The sequence below is a fragment of the Chelmon rostratus genome, chromosome 8, assembly GCF_017976325.1.
Source record: "Chelmon rostratus isolate fCheRos1 chromosome 8, fCheRos1.pri, whole genome shotgun sequence".
Taxonomy (NCBI): Eukaryota; Metazoa; Chordata; class Actinopteri; order Chaetodontiformes; family Chaetodontidae; genus Chelmon; species Chelmon rostratus.
In genome coordinates, this window is record NC_055665.1 from 27145189 (window position 1) to 27171154 (window position 25966).

Sequence of the window (25966 nt, forward strand, 5' to 3'; positions counted from 1 at the left end):
TTTTAAAATCTATATTTAGGACCTCTGAATTTCAAAATACTCAAAAACTCTAAAGGATGAGTGTGTGTGACTTTAAATAGTTGCAGGGATTATTCTGACAAAGCAGGAGCTCTCTCTTCTAATCTTCCGCCGCTCTTTGATGTCTACCTTGCATATGGATCAGAAGACAGCTCTGGCAATGAAACATTTTCCATCCTTATCTTTCCACCAATATCTTCAAGTACTGTACAGCTCCACTCTACACATTAAAGAAGGGGAAACAAGAAGAAGAGTCTGCCACCTTAGGACAGAGGAAACAGGGGGTCGAGCCACAACGCTGGCTAAGGGTGGAGGACACGTTTGAAGAGAAAAAAAAAACATGCAGGCATGGAGAAAGAGGTACATCAATAGGTGGGCTGCTTTAGTACAGCTCACTATCGAGCCCCTGAAATACTATCTCATACAAAATCAATGAACTCAGCTTTAAGCTGCCGGGAGAGCTAGATAAGTACGGCAGAAACCAGTGGAAGCCTATTCCGCACAAGAGCCCGTGCTTATTTGGGTCTTTGCAACACCGTGCATGTGTCAGCCTTTTTCTCTATTAGTATGGCATGATATTCTATTATTTCTCTTATTCATGAGAGACATTAAAGCAGGGACATGAATAGAGAGCCTGCCCGCAAGGGAGGCTTTAGTCTGGTCTTCATCACTCCTGGTAGATGACATAAAAGACGTGAAAGAAATAATGAAGAATTGGGCTGAAGTGAAAGGCCAATCTTTAGGTAATAGCCTTTCAGTGGATTGAGCCATTTCACTACAATGTAGAAAATAGGAGCACTACGCAGCTCAAACATCATACTGATACACTGACTGTGATAGGAAATAGGCTTTCTGTAAATCTCACAAAAATATCTGTATTCCAATTTTAACCAGAAGTGGGCGAGGCCCACATCATAAGGTAATGCCAGTCATCTAGACAGAGCTATGTTTTCAACTGCTATGAGTACTTTCCACGTAAATATGAGTTTAGCAACTAACAAAATATAAAAAAAACAACAATATTTAAATGACAAATCAAATAAAAACAGTCAATCTAGGTCAGAGCCTACATAAAGCTGTGTGACCATGTCTGGTCCTGGTGTAACTGACGAATGGAAATAGAACAGAACAGAGAAAACTACAAGCAAAAATCTGAAAATTTCGCTTGGTAATAATGTTTAGACATCATTCCATCTACTGTCAAGTCTGAAACATGAGCAAAACGGGCAATCAGTTTGTTTTTAACAACTACTGTATATTTGTTTGCAATTAAATGAATCTGCACATTGTAAAGTCATGCTGCTTTAGCTACTAATAGTTCCCATCTGATCTGTCACCATGGATGTACAACAGTCAGCTGGATTAGTGAAGAAATAGTTGTCAGACATAGTCTATTATAAGATTTCTAAGCAGATTTGTAGCCATTTTTCCACAATGGACATGAGAGATGTGACCATCACTGAGCTCCTGCAGAGCTTAAAAGGATGCTCGTTTTGAGGTGAATTGATGTATATGGGGTGATAGGCCAGCTAAAAATATGAATTGATGTTCATCACTGCACAAACTCAGATTTCTTTTGTATCTATTCAGTGTGCATTATCTGTGCTTAACCAAATAATGTATTTGTATTTGGTTACATCACCAACACGCATTAAGAAATATACAAACTAAGAAAGGAGACATGGACAAAGAAATGACATGAAATTTCAGTGCGCAAGATGAAAATGTATGAAGAAAAGATGAACTTCTTGGTTTATCAAAAATATATGTTGTTCCTTTTTTCCCCCATAACATCAGGAAGAGAGGAACTGTCTCAACATTAACCCAAAAACCCATTCAAGCTGAAATTACCCCATTATACCAAAGACAAATATTTTTGGTTTTTACCTAACTATAGTTTTTGTGTCATTTATTACACATTTCATTTGCAAAAGCTAAAAATAACCAACCGTCATTACCATTATTACAAGTCACTGGATATTGTCAGTTGATATCAGTCCTGTTTGCATGGTCTTGACACATTTTTCCATAATAAATCTGACTTATCATAGATCATACATAGAATGATGTACAGTAGCCAGGGGAAAGTGTGATCTTCTATGTTCCTGATATGTGAAAGGTGAGTACTGATTACAAAGATTCAAACAATCAGAGAGATCTACAGAGATAATCTTGCCCAATAACTAATATGGATCAGCTGAGAAAAGGGTAATGCCAGGATCAGACAACACAATATTTTGGTCTTTGACGATGATCACCAGTGCCATAAACTCTTGCCGTGTCTGTATGACCCCGACTGATCATAGCACATCATATTTCACCAATAATAGTTTAGATGCAATCAGCGAGGCGGGTGAAGCAACTGTCAATCAAACTGACAGAAGTGTGGGTGCATTGTAACATTAAAAGCAAATTCAAGAGGTGGAGTAAACTTCAGCCCATTCAGTCATTATTTAAACATCTGCTGGGTAGCATCTGGATAACAATTAGGACCGGCACGAGTTTCACACACAGTCGTCTCATTTCCATACATACTCTACAAGGAGCAGGCTCGGCTGTGTTGGCCACATCAAACAGGCTACTGTAACCTTTGATCTGGAATTAGTAATGATAAACATATGGATCAGGGATAATGTCAGCCAGAGCACCTGATTGGTCAACGCTCAGGAACATGTGGTGGCAGATGTCACACTAAACATGTCAAGACAAAAGAATTCTGACATGCTAGACTTTTCGTTGAGGTGTCGTGGGGTTACCTGGGGGTACCTGGGGTTTCGCTAATCATCATAAAGAGCACTTCATTCAAACTTGACGGAAACAAAACAAAATTCCAAAAATTGACTTGATTAGTCTTTCCCAAACAATCACCAACTCTGGCTTGGTTGACATACAGCCTTAATTCACAGATGTGGAAATAATCTGGCTCTACACTATGTTTTTTAACATTTAGTAGCTAAAGTTTGATTGTTCAAATTGAATGTAAATGCCTTCAGCTGAATGTTTCAAACTGCTTTCTGCCATCTTGCAGCTGTGGCCTGGCCCACTTCACTCAGTGCACTGTATGATGGACAAGAGGCACGCAACCGGAATTTTTTGTTGTTTTGGTAATTATTGTTTTTTCTTCCTGGAAAATCTGTAAGGTTCGATACACTTACATCTATCTGGTAAATGTCCACTGAAATTAATTCCCAAATTATGTGTGAAAATATTCCAGCTCTACATGCTGTTTTTGCTGCTTCTCTGATGTCCAACCTCTCTCTTGCTCCTCTCCCAATTCTGTGAATTAAGAGTTTATTTCAGCCAAACCAGAGTTGGTTGATGATTGTTGGAACAGTTAAAAAAAACCACGAAGGATTTGATGAGTTCTGTTTTCTTTCTGTCGAGTCTGAATGAAGTGTGTTTTATGATGATAAAATAGCTGTTTCTGTAAATGTAGTGTAGGTGGCTTTGGCAAAACAGATCTTACTCTTTAACAAAAGGTATCTTTGTAGGGATCCTTTCCATAATGCTGTCAGACACATTATAACGACCTGAGCGTGTCACTTTTAGTGGACGTACATTGACCGTGTGCAAACACCAGCAGGGATTACATTGCAGTCCATTTTGTGGCTGTTGGCTGCAGGGCTCTTGCTCAATATTGGACTAATTTCAAAAATTGTTGTCTCCATTAGACATACACAAAAACATGGGAAACTAGGGTACATAATCACAGATTATATTTGACTGGAATTTGTCCTGTTTGTCCGGGACACTGAAATCTTCCAGGACACATCAACTGGTAACTCTGAACACAACGTCACTTTCAGTGACTGAAAATGAATTTTAGCTCTAGCTGATACGAGTGAATAATTCAACAACACAGTATAGGACATTATTTGTTTAATTTGTAATCTGCAGCTTTGTAGATCTTCTATGAGACATGTTTACGCTGAAATAAATGTACCTATACAAGTAGCATGGGTCTCGTTGTATTGGTTTGCCCTCTTATAGACATAATGGGCAACAGTAGATATTTGAATGGTCCTGAGCGTTTACCAATCAGGTGCTCTCTACAGAGTCAGGCAACCGTAGCAAAGAGGAGGAGGAGGGGGAGGAGGGATGTTGAGGTTGCTGCTGTCAGGTGGGACAACAAAAGAGAGGAAAAGTTCTTTGAGTTGTGGCAACAGTACCCCTGCCTGTTTGATGTTTCCTCGAGGGAGTACCATAACCGAGTCAAAATTGAGAAATGTTGACAAAAAATAGCAAAAGCCCTTCATCAACCAGGTGAGTAGCTGGCTGTGCAGAACATTATACCCGGTCTAAATTGTGGGAATATTCTTATCATTACTCCATTACTAATTTCAGATCTAGCGTCAAAGTAGTCTGTTTGACACAGCCAAGCCTGCTCCTTGTGGAATAAATAACTATAGAAATAAAATGATGATGACAGGAGAGATAATCAGTCACGATTAATATATGGCTATTACATATATTATTCATATAAATTACTGAGAAATATAAATAACTTCTCACTCTATCCTCTAGAGTGAAGGACCTTCAATCAGTGCGGTCCAGTTCTAAATAATCATTTTTTTTTCTTTTATTAACATGCAGTCATATCTGGTATTCATGACTGTTTCATATAGTCAATACACATGGTGTTTGTGTTACCACAAAGATGACCTGGTTGCCATGGGGCTGTCTCACCTGGTGGATAGCCAGTCCTGTCAGGTGCAATGGCGAGGAGGGAGTCGACAATGGCCGCCCTTTGCTGTAGGAGAGTGGAGATCATCTCCAGCCCCTCTGGGCCCAGCAGCTCGAACAGCTGGAGAGAGAGCAGAAGGGGGGCGGGGTTGAAAACCAGCTGTCACAAACCAAAACACTTTCACCAACAGCAGCAATAGGAACATACTACTGAGGGTGGGCGGTCACCAATGTCAATTTGACTTGATATGGATTTTGCTGCTGTGTGTAAATGCACTTGATAGACATGTCCCGTGCTACACTGACTATTGTTCTGTAATATACTTTTGGTTGAGATTCATAATCCTACCCCTTGTCTAACTATGAGAAAGACAGTACATTTACCAATTACCCCACATTAGGGGGCAGGATAGTCCTCCCAAACACATGTAGGCCTATACCTCATTTTCATTCCCATCTGGAGGCAATAAAGACATCCATTTTATTTTCTAGAAGCAACAAAATATGTCACCTTACATTGTTAATAGAGTGAAAAGAGGTGAAATAATGTTTATAGTGAGGTATCCCTCAAACTGTCCCTGTAGAAAACAAAAGAAAAAGTGATACAAATTTTAGGTCACATCGTCCATCTCTGCTGTGCACACAACTAAACATGTATATACATCCTATGGCTCACGAACATCCCCAAACATGCTGCTACTGCCAAAGCTGAACACCTGGTAATTACCATCCGCCTGGTACAGAATATGCTCTGCCGCTTAGCCTCCCAAACATAGCCACCTGGCACTTAGCAAGTGACAGAAAAACAACAAGAAATCCAGTGCACAGCAGCAGCAACACACAATTAAAAGCGTATTGGAGGTAGGGCTGCACAGACAGTCATCAATATTATTGTAAGACTAAAGTGGATGTGACAATAAAGTTTGCAATTTTTAATTGGAAAACAGTAGACCTGGGGGCCCGGGGTATGTAATTTGAACCTGTAAAACAATGCAGTACTTCTTTGTCTCTCCTGTCAGGGTTGGTATCAGGATGGAGGTATGGCTTGCTCTTTCAGTCGGCCCTCCCTTGGGAAGGCAATAGTTGGCACAGCAGGGAACTAAAACAACAGACGCACTTTGATGTCAGGTCAGCCATCATCTTTGTTGGGGTTATCTTTGTTTCCCTCTGTGGTCTCTTTTATATTTGCTCTAAATTTCTATTGGTCCTTGAGAATGTCTCTGTTTTATTAGAGTTGAGTGTACTGTATGGTGGTAGTAGGTGGGAGGTAGTGAGGTAGGGAGGGGTTTCACCTGCTCTAAAGGATTTTTTTTATGAACTCTTGTGAATTCTGTCCTTGGAGGTGACTGATTAGGTGTGGGTTCCGCTGGGACTGAGAGGCATTTTCTCCTTCAGATGGATTCTACCACAGTCCACCATCCTGCAGGAAAGACCAGTTTTGAAGTATTAATTGTGAAATAAGTCCACATCTGCAAGGCTACAGATCAGATTTGTGTCCTGTGTCCCCCTGTGACTAAATACTCTGCCTTCCCTTACTCAATTTTTCAGCTGGTAAGCAGAACAACTAAAGCATTGTTAGAAATGAGTCTTCACAAGGCAAGGTTTTATCTCTCTTCAAACCAATTCAACACAGAAAGTTTGAAAAACAAAGATGCAAATCCACATTTTAAGAAGTCACATATTCAAAGCAATGATGTGTAATACGCATGATGACTTTGGCCAATGTTTGTGAAAAGAAATGTTTCGGCATAAATATATTTAACAATGTCTAAATAACATGGCACACTAAATTGAAGACAATAAAAGCACCCTTTGTATACACCCAGTATACATACATTCACAACTCAGACAACTTTACTAGCGATCTACAAGTCCCCAGAGATCGCCAAGATGCTAGATTGCCAGACTACTAACCCAGCTCCACCATCTAGAAGTTCTTGCGGGCAGTATGAAGACCATATAAAGAGGCGGGGGGGGGGGGGGGGGGGGGGGCATAAAAAAGTTTATGGTCTGCAACATTATGATTTTTACGGAAACACGGCTCAGCAGCAGCATTACCAATAGCACCACTGAGCTAACGAAACGCTACATCCAGTAAGGCCAGAGGTGGGGGATTACACATTTATGCAACCAAAGTTTGGTGCATGAACACTACTACAATCATCAGACACTGCCCACTTATAATATTTCATGGTCAGGTGTAGCCATTTCTATCTGCCAAGAGAGTTTCCATCTATTGTTGAAAGCCTTGAGAGAAGACTGAAGAAAGTCTATCAGTCTCCTCACATTCAGGTCAACTTCAACTGCTGCACCATGGAGGGCATCCTTACTCCCTGCCTCACAGCATTGTGTTGCAGCTGCTATGTCTTGGACTGGAAAGCAGAAGGTGGTGAAAACTGCCCACGGCATCACTGGTACTGCTGTCCAGCACATTAAACTGTCTGCAGAGGGCATGCAGCATCGTCAGCGACACCCTCTCACCCTCGCCACAGTCTGTTTGCCATCCTCCCCTCTGGGACACTGAACGGAATTGTTGAGGAACAGCTTCTGCTCCTCACCTGTCACCTTGCTGAATTGTGACCTTGGTGATAACCAACTCAAGACTGGTCAGCTGGCCTGGAGCCATCTTTGTGTACTTTCGTTTTGCTACACCTATCTATACCTATAATGCACAGCTACGGTATATGTGCAAAAGCTGCTTGTGTGTACAGGATGGCATATCAGTTTTGATGTAGTGAACCTGTGCAAAGAAGTGCCAAAGAAATTCTGTTCCAAGAGCCTTCTAGTCCAAACAGCTCCATTCTGAACAAGTCGCTGTATGTTTCACTGTCAATAACATGAGGTGTCCTGAACATGCAACATGAAACTGCCTTCGCAGTCAGCTACCATGTATAACTCATGGTCTTTCCACTATACCATCCTTCTCCCCGAACTCTGTGGCTACCGACAAAATGTCAGCGGCCGAAGGGTCAGCAATGAGAAATAATAAGTAGCAGGTTCTGTCCATTGTCAGCTTTAATGGCACTAAGCGCAGAGCCTTTGAACTTTACTGCTGACTTTGGAGTCACACAGAGGTAGGTGCATGGAAAGTCTGCAGGTGCACTCGCTCTTTCTCTCTCTTTCTCTCACACACACACACACACACACACACACACACACACACACACACACACACACACACACACACACACAGGGCATTCCATGTCTAAAGATGTCAGTGGGAGAGTTTGTTTCCAAATGTCAACTACGTGAGAAACATTGGAACCAACTGTAGCCAGCTGAAGTTGTACAATTCTGCTTCTGTGGTGAAGAAACTGATAAAAAAAAAAGGGGAGGGCGAGGGATAGGAGGACGGGGGGGGGGGGGGAGCTATGTGGACAATGTAAAAGGAGCATGAGTGAGGCTGAGAATGGAAGAGGGAGAAAATGCAGGAGGACAGACTGATGGAGCACTTTCTTGATTGATAAGTAAATGTGAAGGACGGCAAATAACTGCTGGAGGTTTCAACAGGATGGGACACAGCAGAGGCCTTCAGTGAGCACCCTGATCCTGACCTGAGTTTTAAATTTCTTTTCTGTGAGTTGTCTTTGCTTCACACAGCAAAATGTGGAGGCAGATCAGTGTGTGTGTGTGTGTGTGTGCGTGTGTGCGTTTCACCTACCACCAGGTTGATCCTGTCTACATTAATTAAGCCCTTACTGGTTGTATTTGAGACCTTTTGGACAGGAATTGATCATTGTTACCAGGTGAAAAAACTATGACACATTTCCCAAGATTAATAAACTACCTTTTGGGAGTAGCTGATGTAGCAGTCTTGAATGTCCTACCAATATATAAAAAAAAGGCAAGTTTGGATGAAGATTTGGATGGTAGAGTAAGGCAGGCCTGCTTGGTTCTTTTGCTGGGATTTAGGCATTTTAATGGCAGAGTATTAACATGATCTCATCTCATTATTCTATCCTCTTAAGTAAAGGAATTTGGTTTTGGGCTCTGTTTATGTGTACTCTACATGTTGAGTTGCTAATATTTCCAAATGGATTTTATTACTAATGAAGGTCAAATCCAAGCATATGTTGTAAAATGTCTAAAAAGATGTGATGGTAAAGGCCAAGGAGGACTTGGCTAACAGCTAGGACATGAAAAATCCAGCATCTGGATCAAACCCAAAAGGCCGGCTGATGAAGGTCAAGGTTCCAGAATCAATAGCAGCTTCAAGACATTAAATGTACCATTAGGACAGGTCAACCTTTATGTACTTGAAATACCATGTTGAGACTAGACTCATTTCTGAGTTCAAATTTAAATTGAACTCGAAAGTATTCATGAGAAATAGGGCTGCCCCTTAAACACTGATGATTCTTATCATCAGTTGAGATCTCATTTTGTCGGTCAAATCACTGCTCTCTTGTTAACTGTACACAGAGCAACACAGAATAACAACAAGTAAAGAAACAGAGACGTCTGATGGAAACAGACGTCTCACTTCTGTTGGCTGCTCCGACGCTCTCAGCTCCAGTGTTAGCTGAGTAAGCTACAACACTTTGAACCAGATGCTGGAACAACTTCCTCAACTGCAGTCCAGAGTGAGTGACTCCCCGACTGACAGAGCTGTCAGCAGCCAAACAAGAGAGACTCCCCGGTGCTCCAGGATTTTATAGCTGTACTAATATTCAAGTTTTTTTGGGTTCAAATAGCTGAAAACCACAGAGGACGATTCAGAAATGTGTACCATCAGCTGGAGTTTCACTATCTACAACTGATTTTTTTTATTTGTGTTATGTGAAGTCATATCCACGAAAATACAGAACGATCTGCTAATAGGCGGAATTTACTCTATAAACATTTATTTTAATTTCTCCTAAAATTGTTACAAGATTTTACAATTGTAGGTAGTTTTGCCACAAAACTGTTCATGTGAAACAGGTTTAGCATATTTAGCATATTAGACCAGTACCTGTCAGTTTGCAGGCCACTTGACATTTGTAACTTCCCTCCTATTTGTTTGTGTAATTCTGTCCATAGACTGTATAAAACAGGGACACAGTGTCTGTGACTTCACTCATAGGTTTCTGAAGAGCCATTGTGAAGCTCACTGACAGTGGCTCCACTGACAGCCTGACTCAAAAAAGGTGAGGTGTAGCGTGGGTGGACTTGAGGCAGGCTGAACGAAGCCTGGTTGCTGAATGACTGGCTGTCACTCAAAGCGGTCCTGCCCATAATTTTGCATAACTTTAAGCTTTAACATAATATAAACGAGTGAGTCAAATAAAAATTCACTGCAAATTCCTGCACAGTTGTCATGAACAGGAGATAAGCTGTAGAGACCAAAACTGGTTTTGTACCAGGTTGTAAACATATTATATGGGAGTCTGTGGGGATTGACTCGGTTTTGGAGCATCAAGTGGCCTTTTGAGGAACTGCAATTTTTGGAAGTTCAGCGTTGGCTTCATTTTCCAGCCACACAGGTTGCCACAAAGGTGAGGTGCAGTTAGCAGCTACATTCAACCATGTGAGCTGAGAGAACTACGTTCTGTACTAGAAGTAGATTAAAACAAAAATCTTTCTAGCATCTGCATCCATACAACAGGAAACAGGGAGAAGGACGGGAGCCTGGCTTCAGGCAGGAGGTGAAAGACAAAGTGGAGCATCTTTATTTAACCTAACGGTTGTGATTCTGCATCAGGTTCATCACTGTTATCTCCAGGAGAGCGTGCTGTGCTGTGCTGTGCTTGTTTACTTACTGGCATTACCTACAGTCTGCCAACTTAGTGTGTGCCGTAGAAGTTGTGCACTGTAACAAGCTAGCTCATGTTTTGTTTTTTTTTAATGTGAGGCATGACTAGCAGCTATATTGGGGATGATGGAAACTCTAACCTTGCATGGCCAATGTTAATGTTAACTCAGCCAGCACCTGTGTGTTGTAGTGCTGTGTAAGGCTAAGACATTAAGTGTAAATGCATGGATGTGATCAGTGATGAAAGAAGTATTCAGAGCCTTTACTTAAGGAGACGCACTAATCCACACTGTGATCTAAATATTCTCAGCAAAGTGTTCTTGAAGTATTAGAAGTAAATCCAGCCAGAATTTTTTGCCAGGGGTATTTAAATACAACTTTAATCAAGTTGTATTTAAATACAAAACTACAAAAAACAACTCTTAAAATCAGGGCACTAATATGCAGTAGCTTTATAGTTGCACTTTAATGTATTCATTAAAAATTGTATTATTTGTTAATTCCAAAAAGTGTATTGGTGCAATACCTCTAAGCACACTTATATCATTTTGCATCAAAGCATGCTACAAGTACACCAAACTGCAGTGTTCTGAAGTGGGCTTTATTGAATACATGTGAAAATATACTTCAAGCTTTTTTGTAAATACCCTTGAAACAATACCAGTGTGTGCAATACAAATATCCATTTTACTAATTATAATGTAAAGAAATACAATAATAATGCACTTTGAATTAATTGTGCTACACTATTAACTACACTGTTTGAATAAGCTTAAAGTGAATTTGAATCCAGTAGTGTTTATTTGCTGCTGCCGCTGGCTTCCTACCGCTCCTCCATCACGAGTGTTCTTGCGTACTGTACCTCAGCGCGGTACGCCGGCTGCTCAGCAGCAGACAGGAGAGCTCCTCAGAGGATTATCAACAAGCACAGAGAATGATCGGCTGCCCTCTGCCCTCCCTGGAAGACATCTCCAGCTCTCGCTGCCTTTGCAGGGCCAAAAACATTCTTAAAGATTCTTCGTTTGACCTGTTGCCCTCTACTGGACCATCAAAACCACCACACTTCAGAACGGTTTCTTTCCCTGGGCCATAAGCACAATAACACCAGCAAGCATTGAATGAAAATTACATTCATACCTGGGCAATAACTACGTTTATGGTAGTGCAATAAATACAACTGCTCTAATGCAGAGTTGTAACTTTATCGACCTTTATTTTAGAACCTGTGTTGTCAGCTGTAGAAGCTGTTTTGTCTTTGTTCTGTTTCCTAATGTCTTTATTGCGCTGTTCAGGAGTAGAGCTGTGAATTGCGTTGTATTCTGTAGAATCACAATAAAGGCTGTTTGTTTTTATTTCTACTTATTTACACTTCAAAGTCATTCAATATGCAGTAGATTAGTATCTGAGTTGCAAATTAATGTATTCATTACAATAGTATTACATTTTAATACCAAAGGGTGAATAAGAAATGCTGATGTTTTAATAATGCTAATATGCTAATAATGCTAATAATACTCAAAGTGTTTGATAATAAAATGAAGTATTCCTGAGTGGGCTGTGTAGAATACATAACTATGATGCTTTTCACATACTTTTACAAAGATTTTTCCTCATTGATCAATTTGATTAGATTAGATTAGATTAGATTAGATTAGATTAGATTGCTGTAGATTTAACTACCTAACAGCATATAAACAAGTCAAAATAAGATCAACCTTAAACATCTACAGCAGTAAAACGAAACAAACACAGTAATGCAGCAGTAATGTAATCCAAGACATCATGTTTAATTGTAAAACACTGACAGGGACCATCTTACTGCTTATTGACCGCTGATGACTATTGACATTGAGCACATTTGGCCGATATACTTTTACTTGTAGTGGAGTAATTTCTCAGTTTGGTATTAGTGCTTTTACTTAAATAAAAGCTCTGAATACTTCTTTCACCACTGATCACATCCATGCTTTACACTTAATGTCTTAGCCTTACACAGCACTACAACACACAGGTGCTGGTTGAGTTAACATTAACATTGGCCATGCAAGGTTAGAGTTTCCATCATCCCCAATATAGCTGCTAGTCATGCCTCACATTAAAAAAAAACAAAACATTAGCTAGCTTGTTACAGTGCACAACTTCTACGGCACACACTAAGTTGGCAGACTGTAGGTAACGCCAGTAAGTAAACAAGCACAGCACAGCACACTCTCCTGGAGATAACAATGATGAACCTGATGCAGAATCACAACCGTTGGGTTAAATAAAGATGCTTTCACCTCCTGTTAAAGCCAGACTCCCTTCCTTCTCCTTGTCTTCTGTTGTATGGATGGTAGACTTTTGTTTTAATCTACTTCGAGTACAGAACGTGGCTTTCTACAAATGATAAAACCTGTTTTCACATGTACAAATCCAGAATTCCATAAATATCACTGTGCATGTATCATTGTGGTGAAACTTTACATTTGAAAACCTATATAATTTTAATGTGAAATTAAAAAACTTGCATATTGATTCTGTATTTTTGGCGATATGACTTTACGTAACACAAACAAAAAAATACATGTTTGTGAATAATGAAATGTTTGCAGATCATGGTGCACATTTCAGTACAATAAAAACTTAACTAACTTAACTAACTTAACTAAGACCAGGACAACAAACTCCCATCATTTTTTGCATGCAAGCCCAGCCCTGCTAAAAATAAACCCAACAAGACAATTAAGGATGAACGTGGCGATTATAAAAAAGAGATTGAGGATGTGTCATCAACTTTTAAAACTGATGCTTGGCAGCATTTTGGTTTTCCCATTTTAAGAACTGACAGTGGTGAAAAGCAAACTGACAAACACAAAACAACTTGCAAATACTGCCAGATGACGGTGAACTACACCACAGGAAACACATTAAACATGAGAAGCCATTTGGCACATGCTCAGCCAGAAAAGCTCAAATCACAACATCAACAAAGCTTCAGCCAGGCCAAAGGAGCCTGGAAGAAACATTTGGAGCACTGCTTCCCCACAACAGTCTCTGATCTGAGGATATAACAGGTTGCATCAGTGAATATATAGCCAAAGACTTATGGCCGTTTTCTGTGGTTGACAACGATGGATTTCAGAGGTCAGTAAACAAAATTCCATCAAGGCCACACTTCAGTCTGTACCAAGAGACAAAAGCCGAAGTGATACCGAGCCTCAAAGAAGCAGAGTGCATCCCAATAATTATAGATGGGTGGACTTCATGAGCTACTCAGAGTTATTTTACAGTCACAGCTCATGTAATGAGCAGCCAATGGGAAGGAAAAGTTTTGTCCTACAGACGCCTCCCCTTTTCAATCACACACTGAACTCAACATAGCTGAGGTTTAGAAATCTGCTGTTTTGGAGTGAGAGCTCGACATGATGAATCACAACAATCAACCTGGTGTTGCTGTTGTTACAGACAATGCACAAAATATGGATGTAGTGGTGAGATAGGCTGGACTGTCCCCACACATTAAGGGTTGTGCATATACTTTAAACCTTGCTTCAGCGGGTTTGAACGTAGGCTGCGCCAGCTGTCTGCTTGGTCGAGTGAGGCGTGTAGCAGCATTTTTTCACCACAGTTCAACTGCAACAGCTGTGCTGACCACCAAACACAGACTGTTAAACCTGCCAGTTCATAAACTGATCATGGATGTGGTCACCAACAGCTCTTTTAATTATTCTATATTACTGTATTGTTTTTGTTTTGAAATTGTACATGGTTCAATCATTCATTGCCAAAGACAATTCATGTCAATTTTTTGCAAATGCTTGGGCCATGGCTGGCTACTTTCATTTTTTTTTTTACGAAAGTAGAAGTACTTTGAGATAAAAACTAATTTTATATGAATAAAAAACGCTGTACACACTAATCTATTAATAAAGGCGATGTTTTCCAAGTCATTTGTCTTTCTTTCTATCTTTTTTTTTTTAAATATTGCAATAAATATCAAATTGTGGAGTTAATATTGAGGTATTATCGTACCCTGAGTTTTTGGTGCCATTACATCCCTATCAGTTATCATCTAACATATAAATACTGGATTTCCTAGTGACACAAACCTCATTCTGCAGCTCATCGTCGCTCTTGTGGGAGGCCAGCATTTCAAACAGGGAGGTGCACAGCTCCTCTGGGCTGGATGAGATCATGTTGCCTCCATTCAGATACTTCTCTACCTCTCTTCTAAGAATTGCTCCATCCCCAGCGCTCAGAGATCTTATTGAGCTGGACATCTCTTCCTCACCGGTGATCTTCCTCCCGCTCTGCTGGTTGTTAAGGAAGTTGACAAAGTCTAAGCTCACTTTCTCCTCATGGATGCCAGAGCACGGCAGGTCCTCGAGTGGGTCCAGAGTGTAGCAGTCATATGAGAAGGCAATGTTGCGTCCGAAAGTGGAGCCTCGTTGGGGGTTGTGACGAGAGCTCTGGGTCTGGATAAAGTCCTCTACATGGGAGTCTCCGAGTGAAGCCACCAGCTGAGCCACAGAGGCACAGGAGGCTTCGGCTCCAGATGAGGGAAAGGGGCCGAACATCTGTTTGATGGCCCGGGTCTCCTCTGTGCCCACATGGTCTTTGTTGTGGAAGGTCTCAAACAGAAAGACAGCAGCACTTTCAATGGCCTCCTGACCATGTTCAGTCCCCACTGTGAAACAAAACACAACAGATTTTTACTTTCATGTCACAATTGCAATGATCACCAGAGGCAGATGCAGATCTAGATATCTGATGCCCTCGGCAAACCCACATATGAGCCCTCCCTACAGGCTGTTTCACACTGTTGTCCAAGTAAAAAATGTTGGCATAAAGCAGAGGTGGGAGAAGAAATCACATCTTTTACTTAGTGGTGGAAATTCACTCAGTACATTTACTCAAACAGTACAGTACTTGAGTAAATGTACTGATTTAAACAAAATTTTCGGGTATGAGAAGTGTATTGCTATGTTATACTATACTTCTACTCCACTGCATTTCAGAGGAAAATATTGTGCTTAACACCACTGCTAATTTTTGTCGACAAAAACTGTGGCAAAAAATTTCTGTTGACAAGCTACTTTTTCTGACAATAAACTTCATCTACAATCCACCAAGAATTTATCACCATTACACCAACAGGAAACTGCACCAAACAAGTGAGACTAACTACCAAATGTATACTGATATTTTTTTTCTATTGATTATATCCAAACATCACAATAAATCTGTAGCTATTAGCTGCATTAGCTCATTGTTGAGGGCCCCAGTGAGTCAGTCGCCTAACTTGACTAATAGTAAGTCCAGCCCAGGCTATAGCAGAAATTCCAACTGAAGGGACAATTAAAGTTGGTGTACAAATCATCATTTTAATGATGAGGATTATCCAGATTGCTGCAACAATCACCTTCACCTTTTTGATTGTCATCAGTGGTATCAAGATAGCAGTTCTCTTTTGTAAGCCCATTAAATCTGAGCTTTGCACTATTCATAGCTCCAGAGAAGAATAAGCAGCTGTTCTTCTCGGCAGTAAGGACTACAGCACGAGCTCACTGTTTCAGGTCCCTGCACCTCATTTAAATAATATTCCAAACAATTCATGCTTAACCAGAACTGCACTTAACAAAAAAGAAAACAGAGTAATTGTCCAATTAGAGGAAAAATGTCACAGGGACAGAAGGAGAATAGAGTGAAGAAGGTTGGAGAGGCAGAGGAAAGCGAGAACAGATGAAAAGGATTTAAACCAATTAAAATCGTCTGGAAGCATCAGACTCGTTGCTGCACGTAGCAGAGCAGAATGGCTGCTTTCATCCCCTCCAGCATGTGCTTAAGAGCAACTTCTTTATTTGGATCCAGTCACACTGACTGAGGGCAAGTTCAAGACATAAAAGCATTGGAGAGCATCACAACAACAAATACTGTTACTCTTGACTGGTGAGTGAGGAGAAAAAATACTGCCATGAAGGGAGTGAAAAGCAAACTAAATTGAAATCATCACAGGCTTTCATGGGAGAGGTCCAGAATTGACTTGTGAAGTTCAGTTAACACTCAAAGTCACAGAGGGAGGGTTGCAGCGTGCCTACAGCTTGCTGTCAAGAACCTGTTTCCATCTCTAGAGTCTGGTATATTGTCATTTGTTGGTGAGCATTTTCATAGCTGACGCATCTAAAAAAATCTCTCTATGTTCCTGTATTTTAAATAAACCTTTATGAGCTCATTATATGTTCATCCAGTTGTCCATTAAAACTATAAACTAGCATTTGTAATGACTGAGAAATATGCATTCTCCTGCAAAAGACCAGCCTTTAATTCATTCCAGATTTTAGCCTAGGTTTGTTACCGTGTCCCATTAATGACACCAAGCACTTGAAAAATTGTTACTTTCGTGCATTTGAGAATGGGCAGGTGATATGAATGGATTGGAGATTAGGAGATGAACTGATTTCCAGAAGGTATACAGTTAAAGATGAAACATTTTAACATTTTAACTAGGATTAGTGTACCATTCTTGTTCTGTACAATTTCAGAGTGGAAAAAAGGTAAGCAGCACCATACAAAAGTTTAGGCACCCCAAGAGGTTTGAGCTCTCAAATAACTTTTACCAAGGTCTCAGACCTTGTTTAATTAGCTTGTTAGGGCTATGAGTGGTTCAAAATCAACAACAGGAAAGGCCAAGTGATGCAAATCTAAAAGCTTTCTAAATACTGCACACTGATACTGTTTGCGGACTTCGGCTTTGCGTTCATCATCCCAAAAATCCTTTACCCAAAACTCACACAGCTCACTGCCAGCCTTCATCTGTCAGAGGATAACAAACTTCCTGACAGACAGAAAGCAGAGGGAGGCTGGGGAAAATCACTTTCAGCACATGGACCATGAGCACTGGAGTGCCCCAGGGAGGTGTGCTCTCCCCACTGCTCCCCACTCCACTAATGACTGCACCTCAGGAGACCCGTCTGTTAAGCTCCTGAAGTTTGCAGGTGACACAACAGTCATCAGCCTCATCCCAGACGGTGGCGAGTCTGCATACAGACGGGAGGTCAAACAGCTGGTCCTCTGGTGCAGTCAGAACAACCTGGACCTGAACACACTCAAAACTGGGGAGATGACAGTGGACTTCAGGAGAAGCCTCTCAAGACTGGCCCCATCACCATCCTCAAAAACACTGGGAAACACTGTGTAAACCTTCAGGTTTCTGGGACCCACTTTCTCCCAGCACCTAATGTGGACTTTAAGCAGAGCCTCAATCATCAAGACAGGGTGTCAACTGAGGAAGTTCGACCTGCCTCAAGAGCTGATGATCCAACTCTAACAGGAATAATCCAGTCTGTTCCATGCAAATCCTTCATCATCTGGTTTGGGTCTGCCACCAAACAGGACAAGAACAGATAACAGACTATAAGGACTGATGAGGAAATCACTGGTGCCAACCTGCCCTCCATTCAAGAAACACCTCCAGACTGAGGAAACAGGCAGACCTGTTCCAACTTCTCCCCTCTGGTAGCCGCTACAGATCATTGAACTGCCTCATCAATCTTTGTATATATTGTTCATTGATTTTGTATTTTTGCACCACATACAAAAGAGTTACACAACTTATTGTTCAGTCTTTTGTATGTCTTTTTTCCTATGCAAGTACGTTGAGTGCAATGTTTAAACTGGAGTCAAATTCCTTGTACGTGCACACGTACTTGGCCAATAAAGGCAATTCTGATAAAGTAATTGGAGCAAGATCCAGTGATGTAAGAGTATTTGGGAGCCATGCACTATATTAAATTGAATGTCCTGTGTAAATTTGTGTATTGTTTTATTCATGTGCTACACATGGTGAAATATGTGTGGTAGTATTCATGCACTTTGGAGCAAAAGGAAAATACCTGATTCCACTAACCTCACTGACATTAATTTATGGTTCAGTCTACCAGTCATGCCAGCCTTTCACTTGTCAACTCAACTGCAGAGATTTGGGTAAACGGGACTGGTGCAAAACAAAGTACATTAGGGCAAGCTGTGCAAGTCTGCTACCGCTTTTTATAAATAAACATGGTTTTAATATAAATAATTTCAAGGATTTGTCTGAGTCTGGCCAAAAGTAAATCCCTGGAATAGGGAACCATTATGGATAACTGCAAAACAATGTATATCCAACATGGCTTGGCAATGTGCTTGAACTTTCACCTATGCTGACAAGTCATATAATAATAATAAGTCATCAAAATTATAATCTTAAAAAAAAACAACATTTCTATGGTGGAGTGCACAAGATGAGTTGAGTCTCACAGTCTGAGGAAAAAAACTGTTCTGTAGTTTAGCATGTTATTCATGCTTTCTTTGTTATGTGCCAAAAATGCTTTTTTTCTTGGCACATGTTGATTGTCACATTACATATATACATTCAACAAATGTTTAAGCATGAACTACCTCTCCTGATGGCAAGAGTGACTGCAGGTAAATGATTCTCCTTGTGAGCTTTAATGAGTCCTGCTCTTCTTATCATCACATGTTACTACTTCTCTGACAAGTGGGTCACTCAAAGGCAAGTATTTGTATATGGAGTGCCAGAATATATTTCTCAGCAGTTTGCAACATCAACATATTCACACATACAACCTTTTTTTCTTTTTTCCCCTTTTCCGATGTCCAATGTAGTGTATTTGGTTGTTTTCAATACCAATGCCAAATGCCGACCGAGTCCATCTCTCTAATATGATTTTCTAAGTTTAGTAGGGTTTTTGCGTAATATCATTGGCTCAGCACTTATCTAGTAAGTTACTGAAATGTCTGACTCACTCAAAACTAAGCACTCAGTGGAATTTCATGGCACTCCCATGGGTCAAAGGTTGAGGGCAGAGAGTGGGTCAGTGCCAGAAACGAATGAAGATCAGACAGGTTCTACCTTAATCACCTAAATCACATACCTGAAAGTGATAACAAAGGTGACTATATCAGTACTGTCCATTAATTCAGTAAGACAATGATGAAGGAGAAATAGCTTCGCACACCAAAAGACCATTTGGGTAATAGCTTTAACAAACATACATCTATGTTTTCAAAAAGTGGTTTAACTATTTGTAGGTTATTTTACAGAGTTTAGTCTAGTAGTGTTTGTCATGTAGATAATTATGGTTTGATTTATCCAGGCTATGAGGTGTCAGTCTGTTTCCCTAACCCTTCCTCCCAATGTAATGGAGGTAAATCTAGCATGTGTTGCTCGCAGCACTGAAATACAACTTTACAAAAAAAAAAAATCAACTTTGATGAAACAAAGGTCCATGTTATGCTGGCTTATCAACAGAGCTCCTTGACAACTTTTCATTTCTTTGGAAGAAAGTATTTGCTTCAGACATCTCAAAATCTAGGGAAATCAAATCAAAACCATCTTCATGAAAACATGCCACTCGAGGCAAGTCAGGATTTTTTTTTTTGCAATTTGGGTGAACTGTCCTTTTAACTGGACTGAAAGCCTGACAAAGGGCTCTTTCTTTAAACTCACAATAATTTCTAACTTTTGTCTATCAAAGGCACATAAACAATAGCATAATTTCACTGGCTGGTAAGTGTATCATAATCATTTTTAGACAAGCAGGCTAAAAACAGCATTGTGTTATTTTTAACTGTTTTCATCAGTTTAACACAAACACATGAAAATAGACTAAAAGAAATTGCAATGGATTGGAGGCCGAGGAGTTAATTACCAATCTGTTTGGCTGCCAGTAGGAGGCTCTTCAGTTCCCGACTGGCAGCTTGCTGCTTAGCTTTGTCCTGATGCTCAGTGCAGAAATGCACAATCTTCTGCCACGTCAGGCCCTCTCTGGCAAACAGCTCCCGTCTCTTCAGCCGTTTGGTCTAACAAGAGTCACAGAGAAAAATACACTTACATTTCAAGAAGGAGAACAGTAATACTAAAAGTTCCAATGATCACAGGTATTTCTAATTCCCCACATACCCTTGGATAAGACCAATGTACCTTGACAGTTTGCTGATGTAGCAGAACAGATACTAAAAACAAGATGCTGTGCTGTCACTGTGGTCAGTCACTGATATAGTTGCAGTTAATCTTGTATATTTGCCGTAAAATTAATCAGTGCCCTCTGTGTCATCAAGCAGAAATTATTCCAATCCATCATGATCAAACTAAAGAACCATACCAGAGGTCTTTTCCCTTTTATCCCACTTCTAAGAAATGACTTTTTTATATTTGTGTATCTATAAGAACAGGCACAGAAACATAAATAATGCTTCCAATTTCATTTCAAGTCTCAGGAAGAGGCTACGGATCTGAGAGACTTGTCGCTGACATAAAGTAAAAACATAGGAGTTTTGATTTGAAAAAGATGCCATAATGATTGACAAGGTTGTCAAATGGCAAAAGCCAAAAAAGAATATGAAACACAGGTACAAACATATGAAAGCAAACCAGTGAAAACGGAGGATCCAACCCAGCAGCATCCACTCAGATATTATCCCCTGGCAAGCAGTGGACATGGTGTTAAAAGTATAAAACACTGAAAACTAAACTGAGAGGAGAGCAGCAGCACTCATACCTCTCAGTATATGGCTGTTGTCCCCCATATACTCTTAAAACCATTCTACTGAATTTTGTGGGGATTTTTGGGGTAGGGATGTCCTACTGAGTATGTGCATTCCCCTAACTTTTCACTAATGCTTTCCAACAATGTTTAGTTTACACACATAGCGTGGTTGTATGAAATATGAGAAAATATGTGTCACACATCAAAAAAATATGTTAAGTTGAAAACTGTGCCAGAGGAAAGGACCAGCTCCCAAAAAATTTAACAGCACCAGTTTGATATTGGAGAGATCTCCCTTTAGGCTTTATCAACAGACAACATTCATGAAAATATAGCACTGGATTTAGACTGGAAAGTGTGCCTATACCTGCTACGTGAAGTACTTGCAAACCAGCCTGTAGCCTGAAGTGATTAATTGTTTAATGCACCTTTAATCAATCATCTTATATCAATAATGGACATACTGTACACTGTACAGTATGTGCTTTGTTAAACCCACTGTAAACAGCAGACATAGCTAGCAACTAGCTAGTGTGCATAGTGGAGCATTTAGCAGCAAAAGAGACACACAGTTAGACCCAGAAATATTTGGACAGTGACACAATCTCCATGATTTGGGCTCTGCATGCCACATTGGATTTGAAATTAAACAACTAAGATGCAATTGAAGTGCAGACTTTCATGTTGAATTCAAGGGGTTGAACAAAACTATCCTATGAATCATTCGGGAATTGTAGCCATTTTTACACAAAGCCTCCTCATTTCAGGGGGTCAAAAGTAATTAGACAAACCAACATTACCATTACCAAAATTTTCAGTTTTAATTCTTGGTTGAGAATCCTTTGCAGGCAATGACTGCCTGAAGTCTGGAACCCATGGACATTGCCAAACGCTGGGTTTCCTCCTTTGTGATGCAGCTGTCTTCAGTTGTTGCTTGTTTGTGGGTCTTTCTGCCTTGAGTTTTGTCTTGAGCAAGTGAAATCCATGCTCGATCGGGTTGAGATCTGGTGATTGACTCAGCCATCGCAGAATGTTCCACTTCTTTGCCTTAAAAAAAACTCCTGGGTTGCTTTCGGGTCATTTCGTTTTGGGTCATGGTCCATCTGTACTGTGAAGCGCCGTCCAGTCAACTTTGCTGCATTTGGCTGTATCTGAGCAGAAAGTTTATCCCAATGCTTCTGTCTTTTGTCACATCATCAATAAACACTAGTGACCCAGTGCCATTGGAAGCCATGTATGCCCATGCCATCACACTGCCTCCACCATGTTTTACAGAAGGTGTGGTGTGCTTTGGATCATGAGCTGTTCCAATTCTTCTTCATACTTTCTTCTTACCATTATTCTGGTATAACTTGATTTCAGTCTCATCTGTCCAAAGAATGTTGTTCCAGAACTGGGCTGGCTTCTTCAGATGTTTTTAGGCAAAGTCTAATCTGGCCTTTCTATTTCTGAGGCTGATTAATGGTTTGCACCTTGTGGTGAACCCTCTGTATTAACTCTCATGAAGTCTTCTCTTTATGGTAGACTTAGATACTGATACACCTACTTCCTGGAGAGTGTTCTTCACTTGAGTGGATGTTGTGAAGGGGTTTTTCTTCACCATGGAAAGGATTCTGCGATCATCCACCGCTGTTGTCTTCCGTGGATGTCCAGGCCTTTTTGAGTTCCCGAGCTCACTAGTGCGCCCTTTTTTTCTGAGAATGTCCCAAACTGTTGTTTTGGCCACTCCTGACATTTCTGCTATCTCTCTGATGGATTTCTTCTTTTTTTCAGCCTCAGGATGGTCTGTTTCACCTCCATTGAGAGCTGCTTAGATTGCATGTTGTGTGTTCACAGCAGCTTCCAAAGTGCAAATACCACACCTGGAATCAACTCCAGACCTTTTAATTGCTTGATTGATGTCAGGTTAACGAGGGAAGAGCCCATGCAGCCTTGTACTTGTTTTTTGGGTTTTTTTGCAGCCTTCTGAGTCAATTGTACAATTACTTTTGGTCCCTTGAAAAAGAGGTGGCTACATATTAAAGAGCTGTAATTCCTAAACCATTCTTCTTATTTGGATGCAAATTCTCTCTCCCAATTACAGCTAAGAGTCTGCACTTCAAGACCATATTGATTATATAACTATATCCTGAATATGTTTTTGTGAACAGCTAAAATAACAAAACTTGTGTCACTGTCCAGATATTTCTGGGCCTGTACTGTACTGTTCTGTATACTTCCCTCAGGAGTTGGTGGAGACCAAAACAGAGATAAAAAGAGGAAGCACTTTAGACATTCATCAATATAAAGTCAAACGGCTTCATGTCAGCATATCCGTGTTTGCCAAAATCAACTTTAAAGGTGCTGTCACTGTCAGAGATTTTCAAACTTTGTGTGCCCAAGGCACACCAAAGGGCAAGCCAACATCTCAAGGCACACCTGTATTCACATCTGTGCAAAATAGACTCTTTAACACATGCTGTCACAAACTTCTATTTTTTATTTATTAATGCCAAATAAAACTATATTACCCATTCAGTGTTCATTAACAATATAATTCAAGAATTCATTTCAAACTTTGCAAATGTACTCCAAAGCAGCAACACACCCATTTAAACCAGAACAAAAAATGAGGTAATGGAACTGAAAAGAGGTAGACAGAAAAGCGTGCATCTGAGCATGCATGAGTGTGCATGAGTGTGTATGTGAGAGAGAGAAAGACTCAACCAACAGTCCCAGAGTTCAATCAACTTCGTAAAGAGTCTGTGTTCTTTTCCCGACAACCACAAACCCCAGTTCCAGTTCAGAACCAGAAACTCAGACCTGGAAATACAGACATCCCACTGGATAACTCTCCTCCTGGCACAGACTCCAGAGACAAGACTTACTGAATGTTTTACTATGGGCTGCATATTGTAATAATAAAGTATGATTGTCACCAGTGCTGTGTATGACCGTGATAAAAGAGCACATTGGGGAACTGAGCATATCAGTTTGAGACTAACGAATGTTAATGTGTTCTACAGCATCCAGCAAGCTGGTATGGTTAGTGCAACTTGCAATTCAGATACAGCTATGAATATGAAGGAGTTTTATGAACAAATCAGTGCAGATTCCAATGGAACAAAATGTCAGGTTTTTATGCAAATTATGTCTTCGACCAATGGATAGGGTAAGGTAAGTTTAAGTTAAACAGCTGACTGTGTGATTGCATGTTTTTGACTGGTCTAATGATGAGCACAAAAGTTTGTCAGGCTTAATGAACTATTTTTTTATAGCAAGTGTTTACAGTTTCAGTGTGTTACTTGGCGACAGCTGACAGAGGTGGCAGCCTGTTGGCTTTGGATGGAAAATGCATCATATTGCTATGCCAATAATAATTTAGAGAAAAATAAAATCTCAAACAGGTGTGCAGTCTCTTTTTGTGATCCCCTGCGGCTGATAATAAATCTGGTAGTGACACAGTTTTCAGTGAGTCAAACTTCATATTCACTGCAGGTATCTAATATTAAGTTTTCGTACTCAACATTTGGCATATATCTACAATATGTAAAAGCTTTGAGCATGGTATATTTTTGATGGCCAACAACAGAATTACACATACACTAATAAGTGATTAATATGTAGCATGAGGGGTGCTCCCATGGTCTTTGCCTGTGCTGCCTGCTGGTGATCTTGGACACACTCCAGTAACTTTGTCTTTAGTGTTAATATGGTTAAGGATGCAAGGTCTTCTGACGTTGCCAACCTGATTTCCTCCAGTAAACGCAACCCTAAAGCCCTTTTTGACATCATTATCAGTAACACTGTCAATCCTGCACCTGCGGATGTACCCATCCTTTCAAATAGGGATTGCAATGACTTTGTTTCATTTTTTGTCAATAAGAGTCAGGGCTAGCATCATCCCATCTTCTACTCTATTTTACGCTTATATAACTCAGCCATCAATTTTAGACTGCTTCTCTTCTATTTCCTTGAAAGACCTCATTGACCTGGTAGGGAGTATGAACTTTGCTCAAGTCCTGCAGATATTTACCAATGTCCATGGTTAAAAATGTACTTGTCTCTACTGGTCCATGCCTGGTCTCTATTATAAATAGCTCCCTGAAATCTGGTGGTGTCCCAGTGTATTTTAAACATGCAGCAATTCACCCTCTTCTGAAAAAAACGAACAAACAAAAAACTAACCTTGATTCCAAAAATTATAGGCCGAAACAGCCTATTGGAGAAAGTTGTTGCCAAACAGCTCACATCTGTCTTGACTGAATACAACACTTGAGATAAATTCCAATCGGTTTTCATCAGAAGCATGAAACAGCTCTTCTCTGAGTTTCCAATGACATGATGATGTCTTCTGACGTGAGTGAATGTTTCAGCGGTGGTGCTGCTGGATGTTAGCACAGCTTTTGATATTATAGATCACAGCATCCTAACTGAAAGGCTAAGAAAGTGATGGTGTGCCTCAGTGTTCTGTCTTGGGTCCTATATTATTTGCCTTGTATTTGCTTCCCTTAGCTCATATTACTAGCAGATTTAAAAGATACCTCTTATCACTGTTACACTAACGATACTCCGCTGTATGTCTCTTAAGCCTGATGAGACTGACAAATTGACCATTTCGCACAATTGACTGCCCTTAAGGACTGAAAGGCTGATAATGTTTTAGAGTTAAATGCAGATAAAACAGCTAATAGTCTTTGCTTCAGATAGCATAGCTTTCAAGGTTGCTCAGTGTATTGTGTCCCTTTCTTCAGCTGAACATTTCAATAGCACAAATCTTGGTGTTATATTTAATCAGGCTATGCAGTACGATAAACATATAAAACAATCTCTGACTTGTACATGTTTCTTCCATTTAAGAAACAGAATGCCAAACTCAGGTCTGTTGTATCACAGCCTGAACTACAGATGATTATTCATGCTTTTATATTAACCTGGCTAGTCTACTGTAATTGCCTTTTCATCAGCCTCAGTTGTCTCTGAACCATCTACAAATGGTCCAGAATGCTGTTGCTAGGCTGTGAAC

The 25966-nt window shown here is 40.3% G+C and overlaps 1 protein-coding gene across 1 annotated transcript in view; it reads right to left on the minus strand.

Moving 5' to 3' along the window:
* Window positions 1–25966, minus strand: part of ascc3 (activating signal cointegrator 1 complex subunit 3) — a 150088-nt gene that overhangs the window by 119572 nt on the left and 4550 nt on the right. Inside the window, exons 3-5 of the mRNA XM_041942373.1 lie at window positions 20125–20275; window positions 14524–15101; window positions 4705–4822 (exon numbers count right to left, since the gene is read on the minus strand). Coding sequence (XP_041798307.1) covers window positions 4705–4822; window positions 14524–15101; window positions 20125–20275 — 847 coding nt within the window. The remainder of the gene's footprint in view (window positions 1–4704; window positions 4823–14523; window positions 15102–20124; window positions 20276–25966) is intronic.